Genomic DNA, 21,504 nt, shown 5'->3' with positions numbered 1-21,504 from the left:
TTTTTATATATTCCAAAAGTTTTATAGTTTTACATTTTCTACTTACGTCTGTAATCCATTTTGAGTTAGTATCTGTACAGGGTGTGTGGTTTAGGTCAATGTTTCTTGCAGAGGCTATCTTGCCTTCCCTGAATTGATTTTGTACCTTTGTCAAAAGTCACTCTGGGTCTATTTCTGGGGTTCTCTGTTAAATTCTCTGTCTCTCCACCAAGACCACATTGCTTTGATAACTGTGCTATATAGTGAGCCTTAATATCAGGTAGAAAATTCCCCCCACTTTATTACTTCTTTATCAAGATTCTAGGGCCTGTGGCTTTCCATATAAATTTTAGTATAAACTTAGCAATTTTCTACAGAAAATCTCCTGGTATTTTGATAGGAGTTGCACTAAGAGACTTCATTTCTTAAAGATACATACCTAAATACATATGAAAGAAGCCATGTCATTTTTAGGATTTTCTCCAAAATAATTTGGGATGGGTGAAAGTAGGTGAATGAATCTAGAGCTAGATGAACATGTTTGGACATAATAGTAAGTAATGTATCACTATGTATTCTTTTCTACTTTTGTATGTGTTTAACATTTTCCAAAATAAGGATTTTTAATTGCCTCATATTAAAAGGAATATTGTAAAGCTAAATTTTAAGCTTAAACTCCTGAAATATCTGAATTCTTAACTCTATTTTTTAAATAAGGTCTAAATTTAATATTCTCTCTCTCAGTCATTGTTATTTTATTTAATCAGTCCCTTTTGGAGGGTTTTATGTGGTCAGTTTCTAGAAAGGGAATCGATGTTTAGCCACATTGCACCAGGCTCGTAAACAGTGGTCATAACTGATACTTTGTTTCATATTCTAGGCACTGCTGAGAAAGATCTAGAAAGTGCTAAACTTGTACAGATTTTACACAGACTGCTAGCAGATGAGAGAAGTGCTCCTGAAATCAAATACAATTCCATGGTCCTGATTTGTGCTCTCATGGGATCTGGTAAATATTTCTTCTATCATTTTACATCTATCAACATATGGTTGACATTAAATATAGAATAGTCGTAAATGGTGGCTTTGGATTTTAAGAACATTAGAAATTAGTTTATGGAGGATATAGGATTACTTGAAAATATTTCAAAAAGATTATAATGAAAGTATCATATAGCAAATAGTCAAAAATCAGTGTTAAAAAAATAATACCTGTTTCATCAACTCAAATATTTCATATAAAGAACAAGTTCTGATTTTGTGCATCATGATATTTGCTAAGGGATTTGGTCAAGAAATCATTGGCATATCTTGGTATATGTTCCATGGACACTGAAAAGAATGTATATCCTGTTTATTGGGTGGAGTGTTCTTTAAAATGTCAGATCCTTTTGGTTGATGGTAGTGGAATTGAGTTTGCTATATTATTTTGATATTCTAACTAATTGTTCTGTCGTTGAGATAGGGGTGTTGAAATCTCCAAAAATAATGGTGGATTTATCTATTTCTCCTTTTAATTCTGTCAATTTTTGCTTCCCATATTTGTGTCTTCCTGGTGGATTGACATTTCTATCGTTATGTAATGTTCCTTTCCATCTCTGATAATTTTTTGGTTTTGAAGTCTACTTTATCTGATATTAATATAGCTACTTCTACTTTCTTTTGAATAACATTCATGGGATCTTTTCCCATGCTTTTAGTTTCCATCTGCTTTATCATTATATTTGAAGTACAGTGTATTGTTAGGTTATGTGCTTTAATCTACTCTGTCAGTCTCTCTCAATTGTGTATTTAGTCCATTTACATTTAGGTAATGACTGATGTTATGGCTTATGTCTGCAGTTTAATTTTTTTTATTTTCTGTTTGTTTCTCATTCATGGCTTCTTGTTGATTGCTTGAACATTTAGTTTCATTACCCTCTCTCATTTATAATTATCTAAGATATTCCTCTTATATATTTACAACAGCATTTAGACATTGTTACAACTTTTGTTTTCAACCTTCAAATATAATTCAGAAAACTCAAGAGAAAGGAAGTCTGTTGTATTTATTTACATCTTTGCTATATGTGTTGTTTTCCTTCTTTATGTACCAAGGTTCCTTTTCTTTTTTTAAAAAACATTTTCCTTCTATTTGGAGAACCTACTTTAGCCATTCTTTTGGGTTAGGTCTACTAGTGACAGATTTTCTTTGTTTTCTGTTATTTTAGAATGTCTTCATTTCCCCTTTTTGTGAAAAATATTTTCTCTGGGTATAGAATTCTGGGTTGACAGTTCTTTTCTGTCAACACTTGAAAAATGTGCCACTTTCTTCTGGCCTCCATAGTTTAAGAAAAATTCAGTCTTCCTGTTATTTTTTTCCCTTGTTGGTAAGGTATCATTTCAAGGGGGGGGGGTTGTGGGGGGGGGGCCCCGGCATGGGTCTTTAATATTCAAGTTTGACCGTGATGTGTTTTGGCATGGATTTTTTGGGGGGTTTATTCTGTTTCAAGTTTTCTCACCTTCATGGTAGGCTTATGTCTTTTGCTAAACTTGGAAAGTTTTTTTAACCATATTTCTTCAGGTACTTTTTCATTCCTACTCTATTTCTCCTTTCCTTCCAGGTCTCTAGTGGCAGGAACGTGAGATCTTTAGTTATATCCCACAGGCCCCTGAATATTTCATTAAATTTTTCCCAGATTTTTATCTCTCTTGTTCAAATTGGGTAATTTCTGTTGTTGTTAAAGTTCACTGATTTCTTTTATCCCTTCCATTCTACTCCACTCTGATTCGAAATTATCCAGTAAGTTTTTATTTCAAGTACTATAGTTTTGGGTCCTATAATACCCATTTGCTAGTTCTTTATGTCTTGTTCCCTTGCAGAGACTCTGTTATTGAGATTATTATATACATAAAGTTTACCATTATAACCATTTTTAAATGTACAGTGTACTGGCAGAGTAGTACATTCATACTGTTATACAACCATCACCACCATTGTTTTTCCCAAACTAAAACCCAGTACTCGTTAAAATATGTCACCAATCACCCATCCCCCAGCTTTTGGCACCTACCATTCTGTCTTCTGTCTCTGAGAATTTTATTACTCTAGGTACCTTACATAAGTGGAATCATGCAGTGTTTTGTTTTTTGTTTTTTGTTTGTTTTTTTTTTTGGTCTGGCTTATTTCACTTAGCATAATGTCTCCAAGCTCACCCATGTTGTAACCTGTGTCAAAATTTCATTCTTCTTAAGGCTGAATAATTTTCCATTGTATACATGTATTACATTTTGTTTATTCATTCATCCATCAATGGACATTTGGGTTATTTACACCTTTGGGCTATTGTAAATAATGCCACTATAAAAACGCTGGTGCACTAATATCTTTTTCAGGCCCTGCTTTTAGTTATTTTGGGTATATACACAGAAATGGAATTGCTAAATCATACAGTAATGCCAAGTTTAATTTTGGGGGAAACCATCACCCACAGGGGCTGCAACATATTACATTCCTACAAGCAATGCACATGGGTTTCAATTTCTCTACATTCTACCATTTATTGTTTTGTTTTTTCTGTAATAGCCATCCTGAGGAGTCTGAGGTGGTATCAAATTGTGCTTTTTGATTTGCATTTCCCTAACAGTGACATTGAGGATCTTTTCATGTGTTCATTACCCATTTGTTTTTCTTCTTTGGGGCATGTCTATTCAAGTCCTTTGCCCATTTTTTAATAGGGTCATTTTGTGTTGAGTTGAAAAGGTTCTTTGTATGTTTAGGATATTAATCTTTTATTGGATATATCATTTGCAAATGTTTTCTTCCATTCTGTGGGTTGCCTTTTCACTCTATTGGTAGTATACTTTGGTACACAGAAGTTCCTAATTTTGATGAAGTCCAGTATATCTGTTTTTCCTTTTGTTGCCTGTGTTTTCTGATGCATATCCAAGGTCATCCTTGCTAACTCCAATGTCATTTCCCTTTCTATTTTAAGTCTTAACAGTTTTAGTTCTTAAATTTAACTTTTGTATATAAGGGCTTGTGGCTCTCCAATTTTACCAGCACCATTTGTTGAAAAAACTGTCCTTTCATCATTGAATGGTCTTGACATCTTTGTCAAAAATATTTTGACTACATATATAAGGGTTTATTTCTGGGATCTCTGCTTTATTCTGTTGGGGTGTGGGTGTGTATATGGCAACCTATCTATATGATATAAAGACAGCACCACACTGATTTGATTATTATAGATCTATAACAGGTTTTAAATTAGAAAGTGTGAGACCTCCAACTTTGTTCTTTTTTGAGATTGTTTTAGATATTGAGAGTCCTTTGAAATTCCATCTGTATTTTGGGATGTGTTTTTCTATTTCTATTAAAAACATTATTTACAATAAGACCGCAAGTCTTCTTAATGTAAATATATCAATTTAAGGAATGCTGATTACATTAAACTTACTAGACCTCAGTCTTCTCATTTGCAGTCTCAAAGTCTTAAGAAGAGCCTTGTATTTTCCTGTAATTGAGGTTAAATAGAGCAAGAAAGCCAGAAAGAGGATGATCAGGAATAAAAAAGGGAAGCCTGTTGACACAGAAATTTGTTGAAGGGATGTGAAGTACAACCTATTCATTTGCCACAAAATTAATTTGAAACAGATCTGAGATTTTTTTTTAAGTCATCGACTTCATATTTGAACTGATAGAGTCAAGGGGTATATAACTGAAACTTGAGATCATACAATGAGCTGTGTTTCATTATAACTCATTACCCTAATCAAACTTAGACTATAGAACTTGACATTTGATTTATCTATGTATAAATATGGCAAGTAAAGTTCCTTTGATTTTTTATAACACATCTATAAAGAAGACATTTCTAGGCTACTGCTGTGCCCAACCTTGTCTTTAAAAGTGTCTTAGCATTTCTAGGCTACTACAGTTTTTTCAAAATATTATCTAAATAAACATTTTGGGTATATGTATTGGATAGACTGTATAGTAAGATTAGAACAGTTTAACAGAAGCATCTCTGTTATCTTGTTTTTTTGTCTTCCAGAATCTCTACACAAGGAAGTACAGGATTTGGCCTTTCTAGATGTTGTATCCAAACTTCGCAGTCATGAGAACAAAAGTGTTGCCCAACAGGCCTCTCTCACAGAGCAGAGACTTACTGTGGAAAGCTGAGAACCGCCCTTCCCTGACACACAGCATCATCCCACCTCTGATTTCCCTTGTCCTCCCATCCAGCTGCCTCTTCTGCTTCATTTTCTTCCATATCACTTGTGCATGCGTGTAATGTTCCCGTACCAATTGAAGAACTGCTGTAGGTACCTGCCCAATAAGATTTCTAAACCCATAGTTAGTGTGAACATGAATTTGTCAAAAACAAGTCTCCACCCCATAACTGTTCTCTTGTATTCCTGTTGCTTGAGCTACATTAAGTAGAATGTGCATGTTGTAGTCCTATGATGATGTAAACTTGGTACTACATAATGACTTGCTCCTCACACTTGGTAAACTACATAATAATGTACTGGTAAATTAGAAACAAACAAGAATGCAGCAGGATCTGTCTAGCTTATTAAAGATGGAATTGAATAGTAAAAATAGCTCCATTTTTTGGTGCTTGGGAAGCACAGTGACCAAAAAACTGTATGGCTGCTCATTCATTAGAGTTACTTACTAATGTCAAACCATGGTACCTAGAGTTAAATAAAATCCAATGCTCTCACTCTTTACCCTATGGTTTCTCCTTCTTCTTAACTATGTAGACTCTTGAAATTGCCACAAACTTGGCAAGACTTCCCTGAGGTTTTTAAATTTCATATTTAATTGGCTATCATCAGTAGCCTGATATTGAAAACATTTGTGGTTTTCAGCATGAAACTAAGGGGCTGAAGAATCTATTTTACACTAAGTACATCTTTTTTTTTCCTCTATATTTTAGAATCTGATATAGTTTGACCTCAGCACTTCTTCTATCAATTAATCAGCGTCGTCCAACACTTGTCTTTAAAAGTCACTTGGCATTTGTTTTCACCTAAGGAAATTGAGTATAGTTCATTGGAGGGTAGTTCTTTTGGGGGTTTTTTTGCTTTCTTGGCTGTTTTTCATCATTCAGCTTGAAAGCAAGACATTTCCCCTGTTATAATCCTTTTAAACCTTCTAGTAGAACTAGCAGGACATAGGAAACATTAAGAAAATAGAAGTAGCAGTACAGAGAATAAAAGATTAAGAAAGAAGTTTGTCTATACTAAAGAAAGGAAGCAGGTTATAAAAGCCATAGTAGCCAGTCCAGTTCATTCTGCAGATGGCCTCATACCAAGTAGCTGTTAGAGTGTCCCACCTCCATTTGCCACAGAGAACTGCAATAGATCTTAAAGCTATCAGAAAAGGTGACAACGCCAAGACCCAAGAGATGAGAAGACCCTCTTGGCGAAATATAGTGTATTCTTCACTGCCACTACTACCACCAAATGGGTTTTTAGAACTTTGAAACACAATCTTTGTAAATCAAAAGATCCTTGTGACATACCTGTCTTGTCCCCATGCACAAGTTTGACAAATACTGGCTGAAAGGTACGATGATGGGCTCCAATATGGAAGGACTGCAGGACAGTAGAATGGGCTGCCCGGGGTGACAGAAGCTCTTTCCTGTCCAATGGGAGATGCTGCACATATCTATGGAGTAATTGAAGTTGGACTTTTGACTCAGAAACAGCTATAATTCAAGAAAATTAAAACCTCAGTGGAGGTAAAGAAACTTTGTTCCCTTTGATGTCCAGAAAAGGAACGATTATTGTGAGTGCTTATGCTACACTTACTGTAAGAATGATCTTGTTTATTGTCTTCTGGGCTGGGTAGTGGACTATATTTTATTATAGGTTTTGAAAAACATCTGTAATGTTGAATAGGCTATCCATATTAATAACTAAATAAATAGTATATCAAACTATTATGGCATCATTTGGTTTGTTTGTATATTTTACTTCTATTTTCAGCTCCTAGAACAGTAATTGCTCGTTGGTGCTAAGTATTTGTTGATGAATTCCCATTTACATAGAGAAATTGAGATTTAGGTGTTTTTGTCTGGCTTCCAAGAATATCTTTTATAGGATCTATCCCTATTGAAAAGCATCATATAGAAAACCTCAAGTCAGAGGCATCCAAAAGTTACAGATTTAAGAGAAGCTATCATCTGGGCCACCTACCAGCAATCAATTGATACACTAGGAATTCCCATCTGCAGCAAAACAAAGTACATTTCTAATCACCAGTCTTTCTACAGCGAGACCAGAAGGCTGTGCCCTTATGATAACAGAGGTCCACCAAACTGGGTGACGTGCTGCTCTGCCAGGGCAGGAGGTGGGAGTCTACAGACAATACTATACCATATATCTTGCTACTTCATCTTAGTTCTAGAGGCCACATTTAAATGTTTGCTACCCATTAAACATGCATTCTGAGGGAGACAATGGGAGGAACCGCCTGGCATAGCATTAATTATCGCTGTGTCAGGATTAGAGCATAGCTGAAAAACAAAAAGGCCAGGAATTAGAAGGAAGATGATGTCTGAGTGAAATGCGCTAAAATGTCTTCTCTCCCTCCTGGGAAGGAAGCCCATTACCTCCTTGGGATCTTGCTAACCCCCCACCCCCACCCTAAGACTAACCTCATTGTGCTCAAAGCAAAACTAATTAAATGCTGGTCCATAATTCAGTGTTTTCAACTTGATAAAACATGGTTTGTGCATATTATCTGATAACCATGGAGATGTAGACAAAGTTTTTTGGTTGTGAAATGATTTTGACTTGGACCAAAATGCAGCTCTTAAATATAAGCATTAGTGTGAAGTGTTCTGAGAAACCCTGCATGTGAAGATTTCAAACAGAAATGCTCTTTGGTGTCATTAGAAAGCTTATTATCTAATTCTGAATATGAGGGATGAAAATGTCTGTTAGGTAAGTTTTACCCCCTTTGTGTTCAGCTGTTAACTAGAATCAGTAAGCTTTAAAGTCATAACTCTAGGCAACCATAATATTTGAATTATACAAGTATCTTTTAAAAAGCACTAAATGATGTTTGGGATGAATCTTCATAGCTGTAACCAGGAAAATTGAGGGTTTTTTGTTTTTTTTTTTACAGATGTGTTCTCTTAATTTATATAGATACAGTACATAATTAATGCCATGTAGCTTCATAGGTTGATGTTTTATAGGGGTGTCTGACAAATGTGAAAACTGTTTTAAGTGTAATTAGTGGAAAGAGTAAGGTCTTTACTGTGTGATCTGAAGTCACATCCTGGTTCTGTTACATACTGGCTATGTGACCATCACAGAGTTACTTAAACCCTCTGGGCCTGTTTTCTCATCAATATGATGAGTTTAATAATCTCTCCTTCCCAGGGTTTCTGTAATAACTGAAATTTGCAGAGGTTGAAGGTAAGGTTGGATAGAACTATAATATCTGTGATACCCTATGGCCTATCCCCTTTTCCCCCTGCAGGATCCCAGCTAAAGGAATTCAAAGAACAGCCAAATAGGAGGCACTGTCTGTTAATAGTTTGAGGAGCACTGAGTTATTCTCAGTTCAAAATACATAACCCCTTGCTTCCCCTCCCCGCCAAGACTATGACAGCCAGGTCTGCAGAGCAGGCCTTGGATGTAGGTCCCTAATACAGTACTTCCCCTTCCCATTCAGATGTCTCTGTCTCTACAGTGGAAATAACAGTTCAATAATCTTACCTTTTATTATTATTAAGCCAATATACATGAAACTGCAGTACTATGAGTTCTCAATCCCTCTTCCCATTTTCAATGTTGCTCAGTTTATCAGTATATATTTTTATATACCTGTTCATTTATGTCTTTTTCTTAAATATAAATACTGTGTGTTTTACATGAAGGCTTTTGGTAGCTATGCTCTGAATCCTGATAGAATCCACCTGTGATGGCCTATTGGTCATTATTCTTCTTGACTACACAGGCAGAGTCCCTTTATGTTGGAGGTTTCAAGGGTAAGCTGTTGGTTATATGGCATGAATGGTCAGCTACAGTATTTGAAGGAAAAAAGGGAGCATTGCATGGAATTTATGCTCCTTTTTAAATTTAACTAATTCCTTATTCTTTCCTTCTTAGTGGACGTCTAAAAAATCATTATTTTCTTATTCTCACTTTATTTCTTCCTAGAAAACTAATAAACCAAAACTTTTTACCAAAACTTTTTCACTACGGCCACATTTTAATCTAACATTTCAAAAATGGACAGTATACACCTGTTTATAATACTAGATAGATAGGAACTTAATATGGTGAGAGTTCATTTATATATTAGAACCAATTACAATTAGGCCAAACTTAGGTACATACTGATGCCTGTGGTTCTCCTGACATTTTTGTTTTCTCAGTCCCTGGCTTTCCCACTGCCTAATACCACATTTATCCGAAGAGAGATGTAGAGCCTCCTACTTACTGAGCAAAATGGAAGATCAGGGTGATGTTATGAGCAGTGTCCTGGGCTCACAAGCAACTTCAATGGTTTCTCTGGTCCCCAACATTGTCAATGCAGTTTTCAAGGAATCAAAAACAGAGCAAGCAAGGTGGCTAAGGCATGGGAATGGGGGCTCAAGGGAAAATTGACTTGAATCAAAAAAAAAAAAAAAAAAAAAAAGGCTTTTACCTTCACCCCTGACCTGAGGGCACATTGTTGGAACTTGTCCATGGCTCAGAGATTTGTAGTCTTGCTGGTAGGCATGTGTGCGATTTTATTTTACTCTGTTTAGCCAAATAGAGTTAAAACCACATTCAGCAGTGTGTGGAATGGTTTTTAGTTGGTATTGGTCACATATGTAATTTTCTGTTTCAGGATTAGGCTTTCAGAAATTTGGCTAAATTTATCTTCATCAGGGAAGTATAAAGCCTAATCTTGTCATACTTTGAAACCTATTTGAGGTTTCAGGTTTTTTTTTTTTTTTTTTCAGGAAATAATTTTAAAGTTACTAGACTTCTGTTAATATTTTAAAATTTTAAATCCTTAACACATACATCCAGTATATGAACTTTAAATATGACAATAGACCTTTTAAAAATATATGTAATCTATTTTCACATATAATTGAGAGACATTACTATTTAAGTAGTTATTTGTTATTTATTGATTCCCAGGAATCCTGAGGAATTTTGAAGGAAAGAAACTCTGGCTGTCCCTTTAGATTACAGTCCTACTAAATTTCTCTGTGAATGCTCACTTTAAATTTTATAACCATATCTACTTTAAAATAGGCCTATCAAAATAGTGTTTCTGTTGGCTTTTAAGGGACTGCAATATAAATGAAGCCAAGACCATAGGGAAGCTGGCTTCATCCCTGACCTCACAGAGTCCATGCACTCAGATGAAAAACTCCTTCTCCTTTTGGGACATTTCACAGGACTCTTCCAAGGTCAGCATCACCCCATCACCAGGAACACAGCAAGGTAGCTGCTTTTGACCTTGTCTTCCCTTAGGGATATTCTGCTCAGCTTCTTGGTTCTCAGTCCCATCCCCATGTCTAGCATAGGCACATCAGATGAATACCTGTAGTTACCTAGAACTTATGAAGGAGGGAAAGGTTGAATTATACCCTAACATAAAGGCATGTAGGTTGCAACCCAACACAAAAAGATAAATAGCTGACCTAATCAGTGTGAACAATGGGGAGGAAATATTAACCAGGGCAACTTTGATTTCAGACCCATCTCTGAAGCAATCCAAAACAGTTCTCAATTTCACTTGGGGCCAACCATCAGTATACAATTCTTCACCCCACCTTCCCTTTTTTTAAGGTTCTAGAATGCAACCCACTCCCCCATCATATCTTTCCTACAATAACTTCCTTTCTCTTGCAGGCAAGGAAAGTAAGGGAGGAAGTATGAATGACTCCTATTCCACTCTTTACCCATACCACTCAATTCCTGGTACCCAGAAAGTAGAGGAAGTGACACAGCAGAGTGACCATTGAGCTTTATAATATCACATACTAATACCTTTTAAATCCTCTGCTTCCCTGCTCCTACATCCTGCCCTCTTGTTCCCCTATCAGGATAACTGTGAGTTGCAGTGCCTTACCCGGAACCATGAGAAGTGGAGCAAGATGTGCACTGACCTAAGAAAAGCATCCGAGGGTTACCCGTACATATGAGCACCTAAACCGGATTTGGCAGTCCCTTACTCTAGAAAATGCAGGCTTTGTTAAACCTGTGACTAAAGTCCTATGCAGAGTTTCAGAATGAGGTTCTGGCATGCTCGGCCACAGCAATTGCCCTGTACATGTGCATATGATGCAAAGGTGAAGTGTCCTGCCTCGTGTAGCTACATCATCTTCTTTCCACTTCTACAATAAGCATTTGTCCACATTACTAAGAACTCTATTTCATAAACCTCATTTTTAATGGATGCATATTCTTCAAATATATGGATGTACCATAATTTACTTAACCATTTTCCCCACATCTAGACGCTTAAGACATATTTTGATTTTTGAAAAACAAACCCCAAACGCTAAGCCGTGAGCACTTGGAGATGCTAGAGCAGTTCCTAAAAAATTATCTGACCTGTCAGTCCCTCTACTTTCTGCCTCTAATTCCTATTACAATCTTCTTCAGAGGTCCTTGTCAATTGCTCAGTGTAGCCTCTTTGCACCCTCCAGATTCCACTTGTCCTTTCATTACTTCCTGGACACTCTGCTCCTGCCAAGCCCTCCCCATTCTCCTAAAGGGACTGACCACCCTAGGGAAGAGGGGCCACAAGAGCAGAGTGACAGCACCTCCCTCCTGGGCATCTAGGCATTAAGTCCGTTACACCCACTCACCATTGACCACATCCTCTTCCTTACCAAATGTGTCAGAGTGGGCCAAAAAAGAGTAGGCACAGAACACACCTCCAAACACCCATTAGAGCTGATGTTTAGCTAATTGGAGCCTAATTGCCTCTTGGCAGTGTCCTCAACTGCTACCAGCACTTTTGCACCTGTTACCAATCCTGTGAACCACCACTCTTGATTTGTTCCAAGCTGATAAACACTCTCCAGGCACCACTCACATGGAGAGGGGAAGAGTGGGGTGGAGAGCCTCTTCTTCCTCAAGAATCTTCATTTAACACTCCTTGGGGTTCGATAACCTGGCTAACCCATTTCTTCCTATAGACCAAACATGGCAAACTGGGGACCCTCATACATATTTTGAAAAAAACGGGGCGGGGGGTGGTGCTGAAAAGCTGTAAACATTTAAAATTTGGATGATTTTGGGGGTGCCTGGGTGGCTCAGTCAGTTGAGTGCCTAACTTTGGCTCAGGTCATGATCTTGCTGTCTGGGTTTGAGCCCTGTGTTTGTTCTGTGCTGATAGCTCAGAGCCTGGAGCCTGCTTCGGATTCTGTGTCTCCCTTTCTCTCTCTGTCTCTCCCCTGCTTGTACTTTGTCTCTCTCATTCAAAAATAAACCTTAAAAAAATTTTAATATAAAAAATGAAAATTTGGATGATATTGGATAAAAACCTAGTCTTTTTTTTTTTTTTTTTTTTTCCAATGGGGAAATCTGGTAACCAGGAGCTCTCTATTCCAGGAGGACAGCATGTGGCTGTGGTCCCCCTTTGGATAAGGCATGCTTCTCCAGCCTGTTAAGAGTCCCTGCCTGGCCGCCTTCCCCTGTTCCTCCGTAGTTCTGGAAGTCCATGTGTCTGCGACCCTGTGGAGCCCGTATGTGCAAGCTACCTACTTTTGGAGCAAGAGTAAGGGGAGTGGATTTTTAGGGCAAAAGCAGCAGGAAAATGGCTACGGGAAATGGCTACGGGAAAAGCAGCAGGAAAATGGCTACGGGAAATTTTTAGGGCAAAAGCAGCAGGAAAATGGCTACGGGAAAAGCCATTTCTAATGGAGGTCCAAATATTTGACCCAAGGGCATTGACCCTGAGCAAACATGCATTGTTTTTATCCCCTCAAAGACTTGAAATTCAGAGGGTCAGTGACAGCTGTGATCTGACGAACATTAGGTGCGTGGAAATGCAGACAGCTACAAGCCATGCCTCGGCCTGCCCCCACTCCATCCTGCTAGCAGGAGGGGGCTGGTGCTGACCTTCTTGTCCCCTCACAGGGCTGGCAGCACACTGTGGTGACTGCAGAAATTGAAAAAGTCCCTTCTTATCTGGGTCAGAAATGCATCCCTTCTCCTGAAGCCAAAAGTATCCTAACCATCCCCATGAGTTGGGAGCTTTTATACAAAAGGGGGATACTGCTAACCCAAAAAGAAAAGCACCCTGCTCCTAAATGTTTCATTGACATCATATACCAAACGGAGGTATGTTCCCCGTATACTCCAGAGTGAATAAGCCCCAAGGGCCAGGTAATTCTCTGTGATTCAAACCACCAACATCACACAGACCGTGAGCTAAAATATGACAATAGCACAGGAACAGTTGTCAAACCTTGTTTTCACTAGAGGTGACTAATTCAGGACCAAATATGTGCCAGAGCTCCCATAGCTCTGCCATATTGGAAGATGAATATAGTATCAAGAAGAGACTCAAACAAACAAAAGGTCTTCAGTTTGAGAAAATGAGGCAGAGCATGAAAAAGCAGAGGAAAAAGAAAGCAGCCACCACTTGGGACACAGACATGGTGCAAATGTCTATAAAGCCAGAACATATGGGAACAGTGTGCTTAGGCAAAGGGTTAGATTAGTAGGATCAATTAAAAAAAATTTAAAAGACATTTTGTGATAGATACTATGAATTTTTCACCCAGTATCCAGCTCCCCATTCCTTTTTACCAGAACTCCAGTTTTGTTCAGAGGGACATTAAGCCAAGCTTAAAATACTCCAATTTCTCAGCTTTCTAAGCTTCACCTTTTCCTTTTCTTCCTTTCCCCTGCCTCAGATAGTGATATGGTTCCACATGTCCAGCAGCCCTCTTGCAAACATGAGGTACAAACATGAGGTGAAAGGACTATACACCAAGGATAGTGGAGCAGAAAGGTGAAAAGCGCCTCGACCCTCAGCAGCATCCATGACCTGGAGGAGCTGCCCTGTACCAAGGACTCTCAGTAACACATGAGACACACACCTGCTGTTCAAACCCCTAGAGCAAGGCTTTCTGTTATTTGGAGTAGAATGCAATTTTGATTAGCAAGGCTAGTCATTAAAGCATCAAAACCTCTGAAGACAAGTTGTTCTGTTCATGAGCCATAGACACAGAACTCATTAAAACAAAAGACAAAGGATTAAAACAGTTGGGGCTACCGGCTTTAACTCTCAAAGTTCAGAAAAGTCCCCGAACAGCCTCACTTGCTGATGTAGCAGCTTTCCTCACTACACAAAAATTTACTGAGCTCTCACGGTGTACATCAGGCACCATGTTGGGATAGAACGAGAAGACAGATATGGTCCATTGGGGAAGAAGATGAGAAACATTAATCTATTACATTAAGTAAACAAGTAAGAGTGTTAACTGCATAAACAATTACAGGGGTCTGTAGAGAGAGGACTCCGAGCATCCTGCAGCAGAGAATACATAGGAAAGAAGGGTGGAGGCAAAAGATAAGGTGAGAAAAATAGAGAAGACCAGATGGGGACAGTGGGGCTTAGACATTTAAAATTTTTATTTTGTCATAGAAAACCAAAAGTTTTTAAACAGAAGATTGGAATATTGGCTTTATGTTTTGTTCTACAACCAGAACTATTGCTAATAGGACACACACGCACCAGCAGGAAGATTAATAGGTAATTGTGCTAAGTTCCTAATATTGAGAGACAATTCTCCATGGGCATCTTGTGTTTCTATACTTCTGTGAAGAGATAGCTTTTTGTCTCTAACTATCCCTACAAGGATGTTGGTATAACAAACAGCCTTGTAAGACAGAGATAATGCCTCCTTTGATGGCAAAATATGGCCAAGATTGTTGGCAGACCCCTTTATAAGATTGGGGCTCTCCTAAGTGTTCCTCAATTGAAGCACAAACCTACTATGTGTATAGTCACCATCTGAGTCACTGCCCCCTGTGGGACTAGGGGGCATGAGAAACTTACAACCCGCAGGGCAGTGAGTAATAAAGTCCTGTGTCTCTGACCCAAGAATCTCATGCCTCCTCTCGGCATTGGTGAAACAGAGGCAGGCTGACCTGTTAGCTCACATGGAGGGTAAAGCCTCAGAGTCATCACAGTTCTTCATGCTTAAACTGGGACCATATGGACAGAAAAGGGTGGATTTTGGAAGCAAAGTTGATTGTGAAGTGTCTGAATTGGGTGGCAGTGCAGAAGACAGTGAAGATGTTAATGGAGAGGAGAAACAAAGGAGGAGAAACAGGTTCTTGTAAGAGAACAGTGAGCTGGCTTTGATGCACTGGGTTGGAGGTGCTTAGGGCATCTTGAGGAGACATCCAGTGGCAGGTCCTTATCTAGCTAAGCCATGCCTATAGGAGATGTTCCATATAACAATAAGACCCTCAGCCTGCAGTGTGCCTTTTAGTACTTCCTAAATGCACATATTGTTGTGTTGCATCAGGGTTCCCAGGAAACACCAAAAACAACCCCCTGCCTGCCAAAAAAAAGGTATACCTTACACAAAACTTAGGGAATTAAATCTCCGGAGATGGAGCCTGGGCATCTGAATTTTTAAAGCTCCAGAAGTGATATCTATCTGCAGCTATAGTGGAAAAACATTGGCCTATTAGAAACTAGGCCAATCAAACTTTCCTTAAAGTCTTCAGAACTTGACCTGGCCAACAAATGGCAGGTGGCCATTTACTGCATCAATAATCCAGGATCATTATTCAAACTTCAACCTTTTGGAAGCCACTAAGTTCTGACCCAGAGGACCAATAACAACTTTCTAAGTGAGTGGACTTCTTAAGCTGCTCCACTCCAGATGTGGTCTAAGGTAGACATCTCCCAGAATGGTCATAGATCTTTCTGACACCCCAAAATCCCTGGAATGGTTATTCTTGACACATCCTCTGGAGATATGACCTGAATATCCTCCTGCTTGCTCAGTCTTACTGGGCACAACTCCAGATACACCCATTGTCCACAACATCCTGCCCCCATCACCTTGATGGAAAGCCCAGACATCAAGAGCCTCTTGCTGATAATCTGGGGCCTTGAGCTCCTAGAGAAGGTAAAGGGAGTGAATGCACCCCTGATATGCACATAGCCTTTCTCTTCAGCTTTCCATGTGTCCATGCATGCCTTACAACCTTTCCATGTGAGGACCCATGACTTCCTCTTGTCTGGGAAAGGGTGGTTTCTCTTCCCACCACTGGATACCTGAAGGATAGCCAACTAGTGCAGCACAAATACTCTTACTGTTTGAACCTAAGCTCATGAGACTCATGAGGATCTCAATTTCATTTGGCAATCTCACAAGAGTTTTTCTCAGCTTAATGTTGATCCCCCCTCCTGGCAACATAGCTATTTCAAAAAATAGTTGTTTCCAAAATCCTTCAAGCCTGGGAAAAAGTCAGAATTCATTAGCAAAATAATTTCTCCCAAGGTCTGATCCTCACCCACATTTGCCTTCCCTGTTTGATGCTTAAATAGGATTGGAGGGAGGGAGGAGAAGAGAGCCTGTGAGGGTTAGACACAGGCCGGAGCTCATCCAGGGTTGTCTGGCAGTTGTCAGGGTCAGTTCAACTTTGAAAAAAGCATCTTACAGGGAAGTAGAGATCTATTTTATAGAATACAAGTCCATCCTTTAGGTGAGCCTATACTCTCTATTCGCATCCTGTACTGACATGCTCAGAAAAGCAGCTTCGTGAATATTTGGGTGCTTGAGACACAGCGGTCAACAACATGGGCCAATTCCATGGAAAAAGGGCAATGTTCAAGGGAATTCATGTGTTAGGAGTTCTTCAGAAGTGAGTGTTGTGGAGCATGTGTTTGGGGGAGTGGAGAGAGGGCCTCCTGAGTTCTGACAGGATCTCCCTGAGAAAGCCTTTTTTTTTTAGGTGAGTCTAGGGCATGCATGGGGTTTGGAGAAAAAGAGCAGTTTGACCCCTTTAATCCCACGGTATAGGTACCACCATCTCCATCTTACAGGGTAGAGCACTGAAGTAGGAGAGAAAGTAGTGTATCTAAGGACCCACCTTAGGGGCGGGGGTGTGGCCGATACAGTTTATGACCTTCTGACTTTACCACAAATGGGTTTCCTTTTTTCTAAAGGCAACCCCAAGACTTTTCACTGACAGTATTAAAAACAAGACAATAGGCCCAAAATGGAGTTACCAAACCAAGACTTAATTACATTTTGGCCTTTCCCAGAAATGGAATCTTAAACCAGTCAACCAGGAATCACCAATCACACCAGTGAGTTGATTATGTACCTGACAGATTCCTGCCATCCCCTAAAGGAAAGTGACCTTGCCACAACCAATCTGCTGTATGCTAGCATAACTTCCTTGTTCCCACTGCCTTCTGCCCATAGAAGTCTTTCATTTTGTACAGCAACTCCGAGCTCCTTTCTATGTGCTAGATAGACGCTGCCCGATTCATGAATCATTGAATAAAGTCAGTAAGATCTTTAAAATTTACTCGGTTGACTTTTGTTTTTTAACAAAAGTATCCTTCAGGCTTAGCAAGTGACCAGACTTCTATTCACAGAGACTGAGTCATTCAGGCATACGTTCCAATGTCGAGTTTCACTCCAGCTCTTCCCATGACAGAGTCCATAAAGGAATCGACATCTCATAAAGGCTCTCCTTGAACTCGAGTGGAATGACTTGACTCCTTGTATTTGCTTTAACACTCCCCTGTCTTCCCTCCATCACCCTAAAATTGAGTAGAACACTTGATATACAGGAGGTTGAGAAGACGCATGTTGAGAGCCAGCATTAGCAATTGTTCAAGGAAGCAGAGTAACAAAAGCATTAGTAAAAATTAAATTAGGACTTGAAGCCAGAGTCCTGAGACGATCTTTCCCAAAAGATATAATGTACCCTCGAGAGCCATTTTCTTATTCATGTTCTCCCACTGAGAAGATGGTGGGAGAGGATAGCACTGCTCTGCCCTCGGACAGCTCAGTGGCAAATACCTCCATCACAACAGATTTGGGGGGTGGGGTAACCAGCCTTCTAATATTTTATTAGGTTAACATAAGTGCTAATATGGAACAGATAAAAGAAAATTTTCCTCTTTTGATTTTGGGTGCAAATCTTCACAAAATTAACAATTTTCATTTTAAAATTTGTGAATGATAAGGTATCAACTTTGCACAGTTTTAAATAAGGCTTAACTGTAAGTGCCACAAATTAGATGTGCTTAGTTAGTCCTTTGATATAGTTCTTCCACTATTAGGAGTCTACCAATGTGCAAAGTATAAGAAATGTACAAGAAAGTTTACTGCAACTGTATTTACTTGGGAAGGGCCTAACTTTCCAATAGTGATGGTTGTTTAGTTAAATTATGGTTTATCTAGACCAGCAATTCTTGAACTTTTTTGGCTCAGGATCCTCTTACACTTAAAAATGGTTGAGGCTCCAAAGAACTTTTGTTTATGTGGGTTATTTCTATGAATATTTACTATATTAAAAATTAAAAAGGAGAAATGTTTAAGGCACAAAAATACCCAAATATATATTCCGTTAGTTGTCAGAGTGAGGACATCACTACAGCATTCAGTCTCCGAAAATCTCCACTGTGCACTCAGAAAGGATAATAAAGAGGAAATGTCTAAGTATTATTATGAAATAGTCTTGACATTGTGGATTCTTTCAGAAGGCCTGGGGAACCTCAAAAATTGCCTGGACTTTTGCCTTCATTTTGCCTTTTTTGAAAACCCCTAATCTATACAATAGAATACTATGTGACCATAAAAATGTTTACTGTATAAAATATTCAGTGATAGTGAAAATGTCCTATTTTGAAAAAAGCAGACTACAAAAGAGTATAACCAGTATTAGAAAATTTAAAATAGTCTATGGCCATACCACCCTGAACGCACCCTATCTCGTCTGATCTCAGAAGCTAAGCAGGGTCGGGCCTGGTTAGTACTTGGATGGGAGAAAATTTAAAACAAAAAAGTCATAGACACACTAATTCGTGAGTCTATACCAATACAGACCTTTAGATGGTAAAAATATAAAATATATACAAATATATATACACATATAAATACACAAAGATATAAAATATAAAAATGAAAACACATATTTCTTTTTCTATTTTCCTGTGCTTCTTGCACTGAAATTCTTCTTTTGCGGTTAGCACAAGATATACTTAACAAATACACACATATTGCCTATTTATTGCCACCCTGAGTTTTCCTTCCCAGACATGAAAATTTCAACTCAGTAACTTTAGGAAAGATGTCATCCAGAAATATCAAAGATAAGATATGAATTTTGCACTGCTGTAACTAAGGCCTACCTGTACATTGCCTTTGCCTTTCAGAGTGTGGTCTGTTGATGACAGCAGCGTCACCTGGGGCCTGCTAGAACCATGGCCTCCACTGCTACTCAAGACCTGCTAAATCAGACCCAGGTGATTTAAGGTGACCCAGATGATTCATGTAACATGAAAATGTGAAAAACCCTGGTAGTGCAGGAGGAATTACCTGGGAGCTTAAAAATGGGGAATGGGGGGCACCTGAGTGGCTCAGTCAGTTGAGCATCCAACTTCCGCTCAAGTCATGATCCTGCAGTTTGCAAGTTTGAGCCCGAACGTTGGGCTTGCTGTTGTCGGTGCAGATGCCGCTTTGGATCCTCTGTCCCCCCTCTCTCCCCCCCTCCCCACTTGTGCACACAAACACACTCTCTCACTCTCTCAAAAATAAATAAACATTAAAAAAATGGGGAATGGAGGGGGCACCTCGTGGCTCAGTTAAGTGTCTGACTCTTGATTTCAGCTCAGGTCATGATCTCATGGTTCATGAGATTGAGCTCCATGTTGGGCTCTGCCCTGACAGTGCAGAGCCTGCTTGGGTTTCTCTCTCTCTCTCTCTCACACACACACACACACACACACAAATATGCATTTTTTAAAAAATGGGGAGTGGGGAAATTCTGCATGGTGGTGTTTTGGGTTTGGTTTTGGTTTGTTTTTGTCTGATACTCCGATGGGATTGTAATGTGCATCTACTGCTGAGAACTACTCTCAGGCAAGGGCGTGGCTTCAACCTGAAAAAGAACATGACTGTCACCTCCAACCTCCACATGCTTCCATGCAATGTTCCCCGCTGCAACATGTTGGTGCTCACCCTGCCAGCTCCCAGATCATAGAAATTTCACAGGGACGGTGGAGCTGGATGGAGCAAATGGCTGGGTTCCAGAACAAGGAGAAAATAAGGTATTTGCTGCTGCCCTGAAGAGCTCTAAGGCCATTTGATCTGTAAAGTTACAGTGACTTCATGCATGGGCATGGGTGTTGTGGCTGTTATTTTATTTGCTTCCCACAAAATACTTCGAAAGAAAATTCTGGCAAATTTTTGAAATGATTTTTTGAGTATTCTCATCAAAAGCCAGGTTTTTGTACCTGCAGACATTGTCCAGCTTTACCACAAATCCTACTTTGCATCAAACACCTCTTCATTCCAGAAGGAGGGGGCTATGGATCACCTCAGGTACCAACCCCCGTCATTCAGCAAGTTTCTGAGGTCTTGGGCTGTGCCAGGGACTGAGCCACAGTTCCGGGACTCTGTGTGCTTGACTCTCTCACTGCTTATCTGCACTTTTCCTTACCCCTGGGGCCTCCCCAGCAACACTCACCTTCTCACTCCTGCCCTGGGATGGCTTCCTCTGCTCTTGCTGGGGGCCCAGGTCAAGCCTGTCTTCCTCCTTGAGGCCTTCTTCCATGGCCCTGTGTTCTTCCCCTCTGGGCCAGCACCACCTTGGAAGATACCGGTTTAACTTGCGATGAAGTCTAAATTTTCCACATGCGTGGGGTTATTCTCTCCTTTGGTTTACATTTCCTCAAAAACGTATGCAGAGTGCTTACAGCACAGTGCCTGGAACATAGTAAACTTTCAGTAAATGCAGCCTGTTACTTCAAGGCATAGATGACGCATTACCCGCAGTACCAGCTTATAGGAGGCTGTGGGTGGGCCAGTGGGCTGATTCAGTCACAAAGTAACAAAACTTAAAGAAAGCACACATCATGGAAATACAGCTATTTTATTTATAAGGCTTTAATCACCCCAACAAGTTACATTTAAGATCATTTACTTAAAAATGGACCACGACTTTTAACAATAAAACATTCCTAGGGCACCTGGGTGGCTCAGTTGGTTAACCGTCCGACTTCAACTCAGGGCATGATCTCACGGTTGGTGAGTTCCAGCCCCACATCGGGCTCTCGGCTGACTGTGTGAAGCCTGCTTTGGATCCTCTGTCTCCCCCTCCCTCTCTCTCAAAAATAAACAAACATTAAAAAAAACTTTTTTTTTAAATAAATCATTCCCTATGTTTAAGATGTCCCACAAAACATGCTGAGACTATGTGTAAGAGCTTAAGGAAGATACAGAGAGCACGTCCTAAGCCATGTTCAGGTGCATCCATTTAAACAATATGGAGGAGCTCTGCCCAGGGCACATA

The 21,504-nt window shown here is 39.5% G+C and overlaps 1 protein-coding gene across 5 annotated transcripts in view; it reads left to right on the top strand.

The window, feature by feature from the left end:
- RAP1GDS1 (Rap1 GTPase-GDP dissociation stimulator 1) overlaps positions 1 to 6,914 on the top strand; it is a 172,970-nt gene extending 166,056 nt beyond the window's left edge. For all 5 annotated transcript variants that reach the window (XM_040477921.1, XM_040477912.1, XM_040477926.1 and 2 more), the window contains 2 exons: positions 860 to 988; positions 5,016 to 6,914. In XM_040477921.1, the coding sequence (XP_040333855.1) occupies positions 860 to 988; positions 5,016 to 5,143 (257 nt within the window). In that variant the 3' untranslated portion in view covers positions 5,144 to 6,914. The remainder of the gene's footprint in view (positions 1 to 859; positions 989 to 5,015) is intronic.
- Positions 6,915 to 21,504: the final 14,590 nt, after the last annotated feature.

This window comes from Herpailurus yagouaroundi, unplaced genomic scaffold (genome assembly GCF_014898765.1).
Source record: "Herpailurus yagouaroundi ecotype Mexico unplaced genomic scaffold, PumYag 28, whole genome shotgun sequence".
NCBI classification, from domain to species: Eukaryota; Metazoa; Chordata; class Mammalia; order Carnivora; family Felidae; genus Herpailurus; species Herpailurus yagouaroundi.
This window is presented reverse-complemented; position numbering and strand designations above follow the sequence as displayed.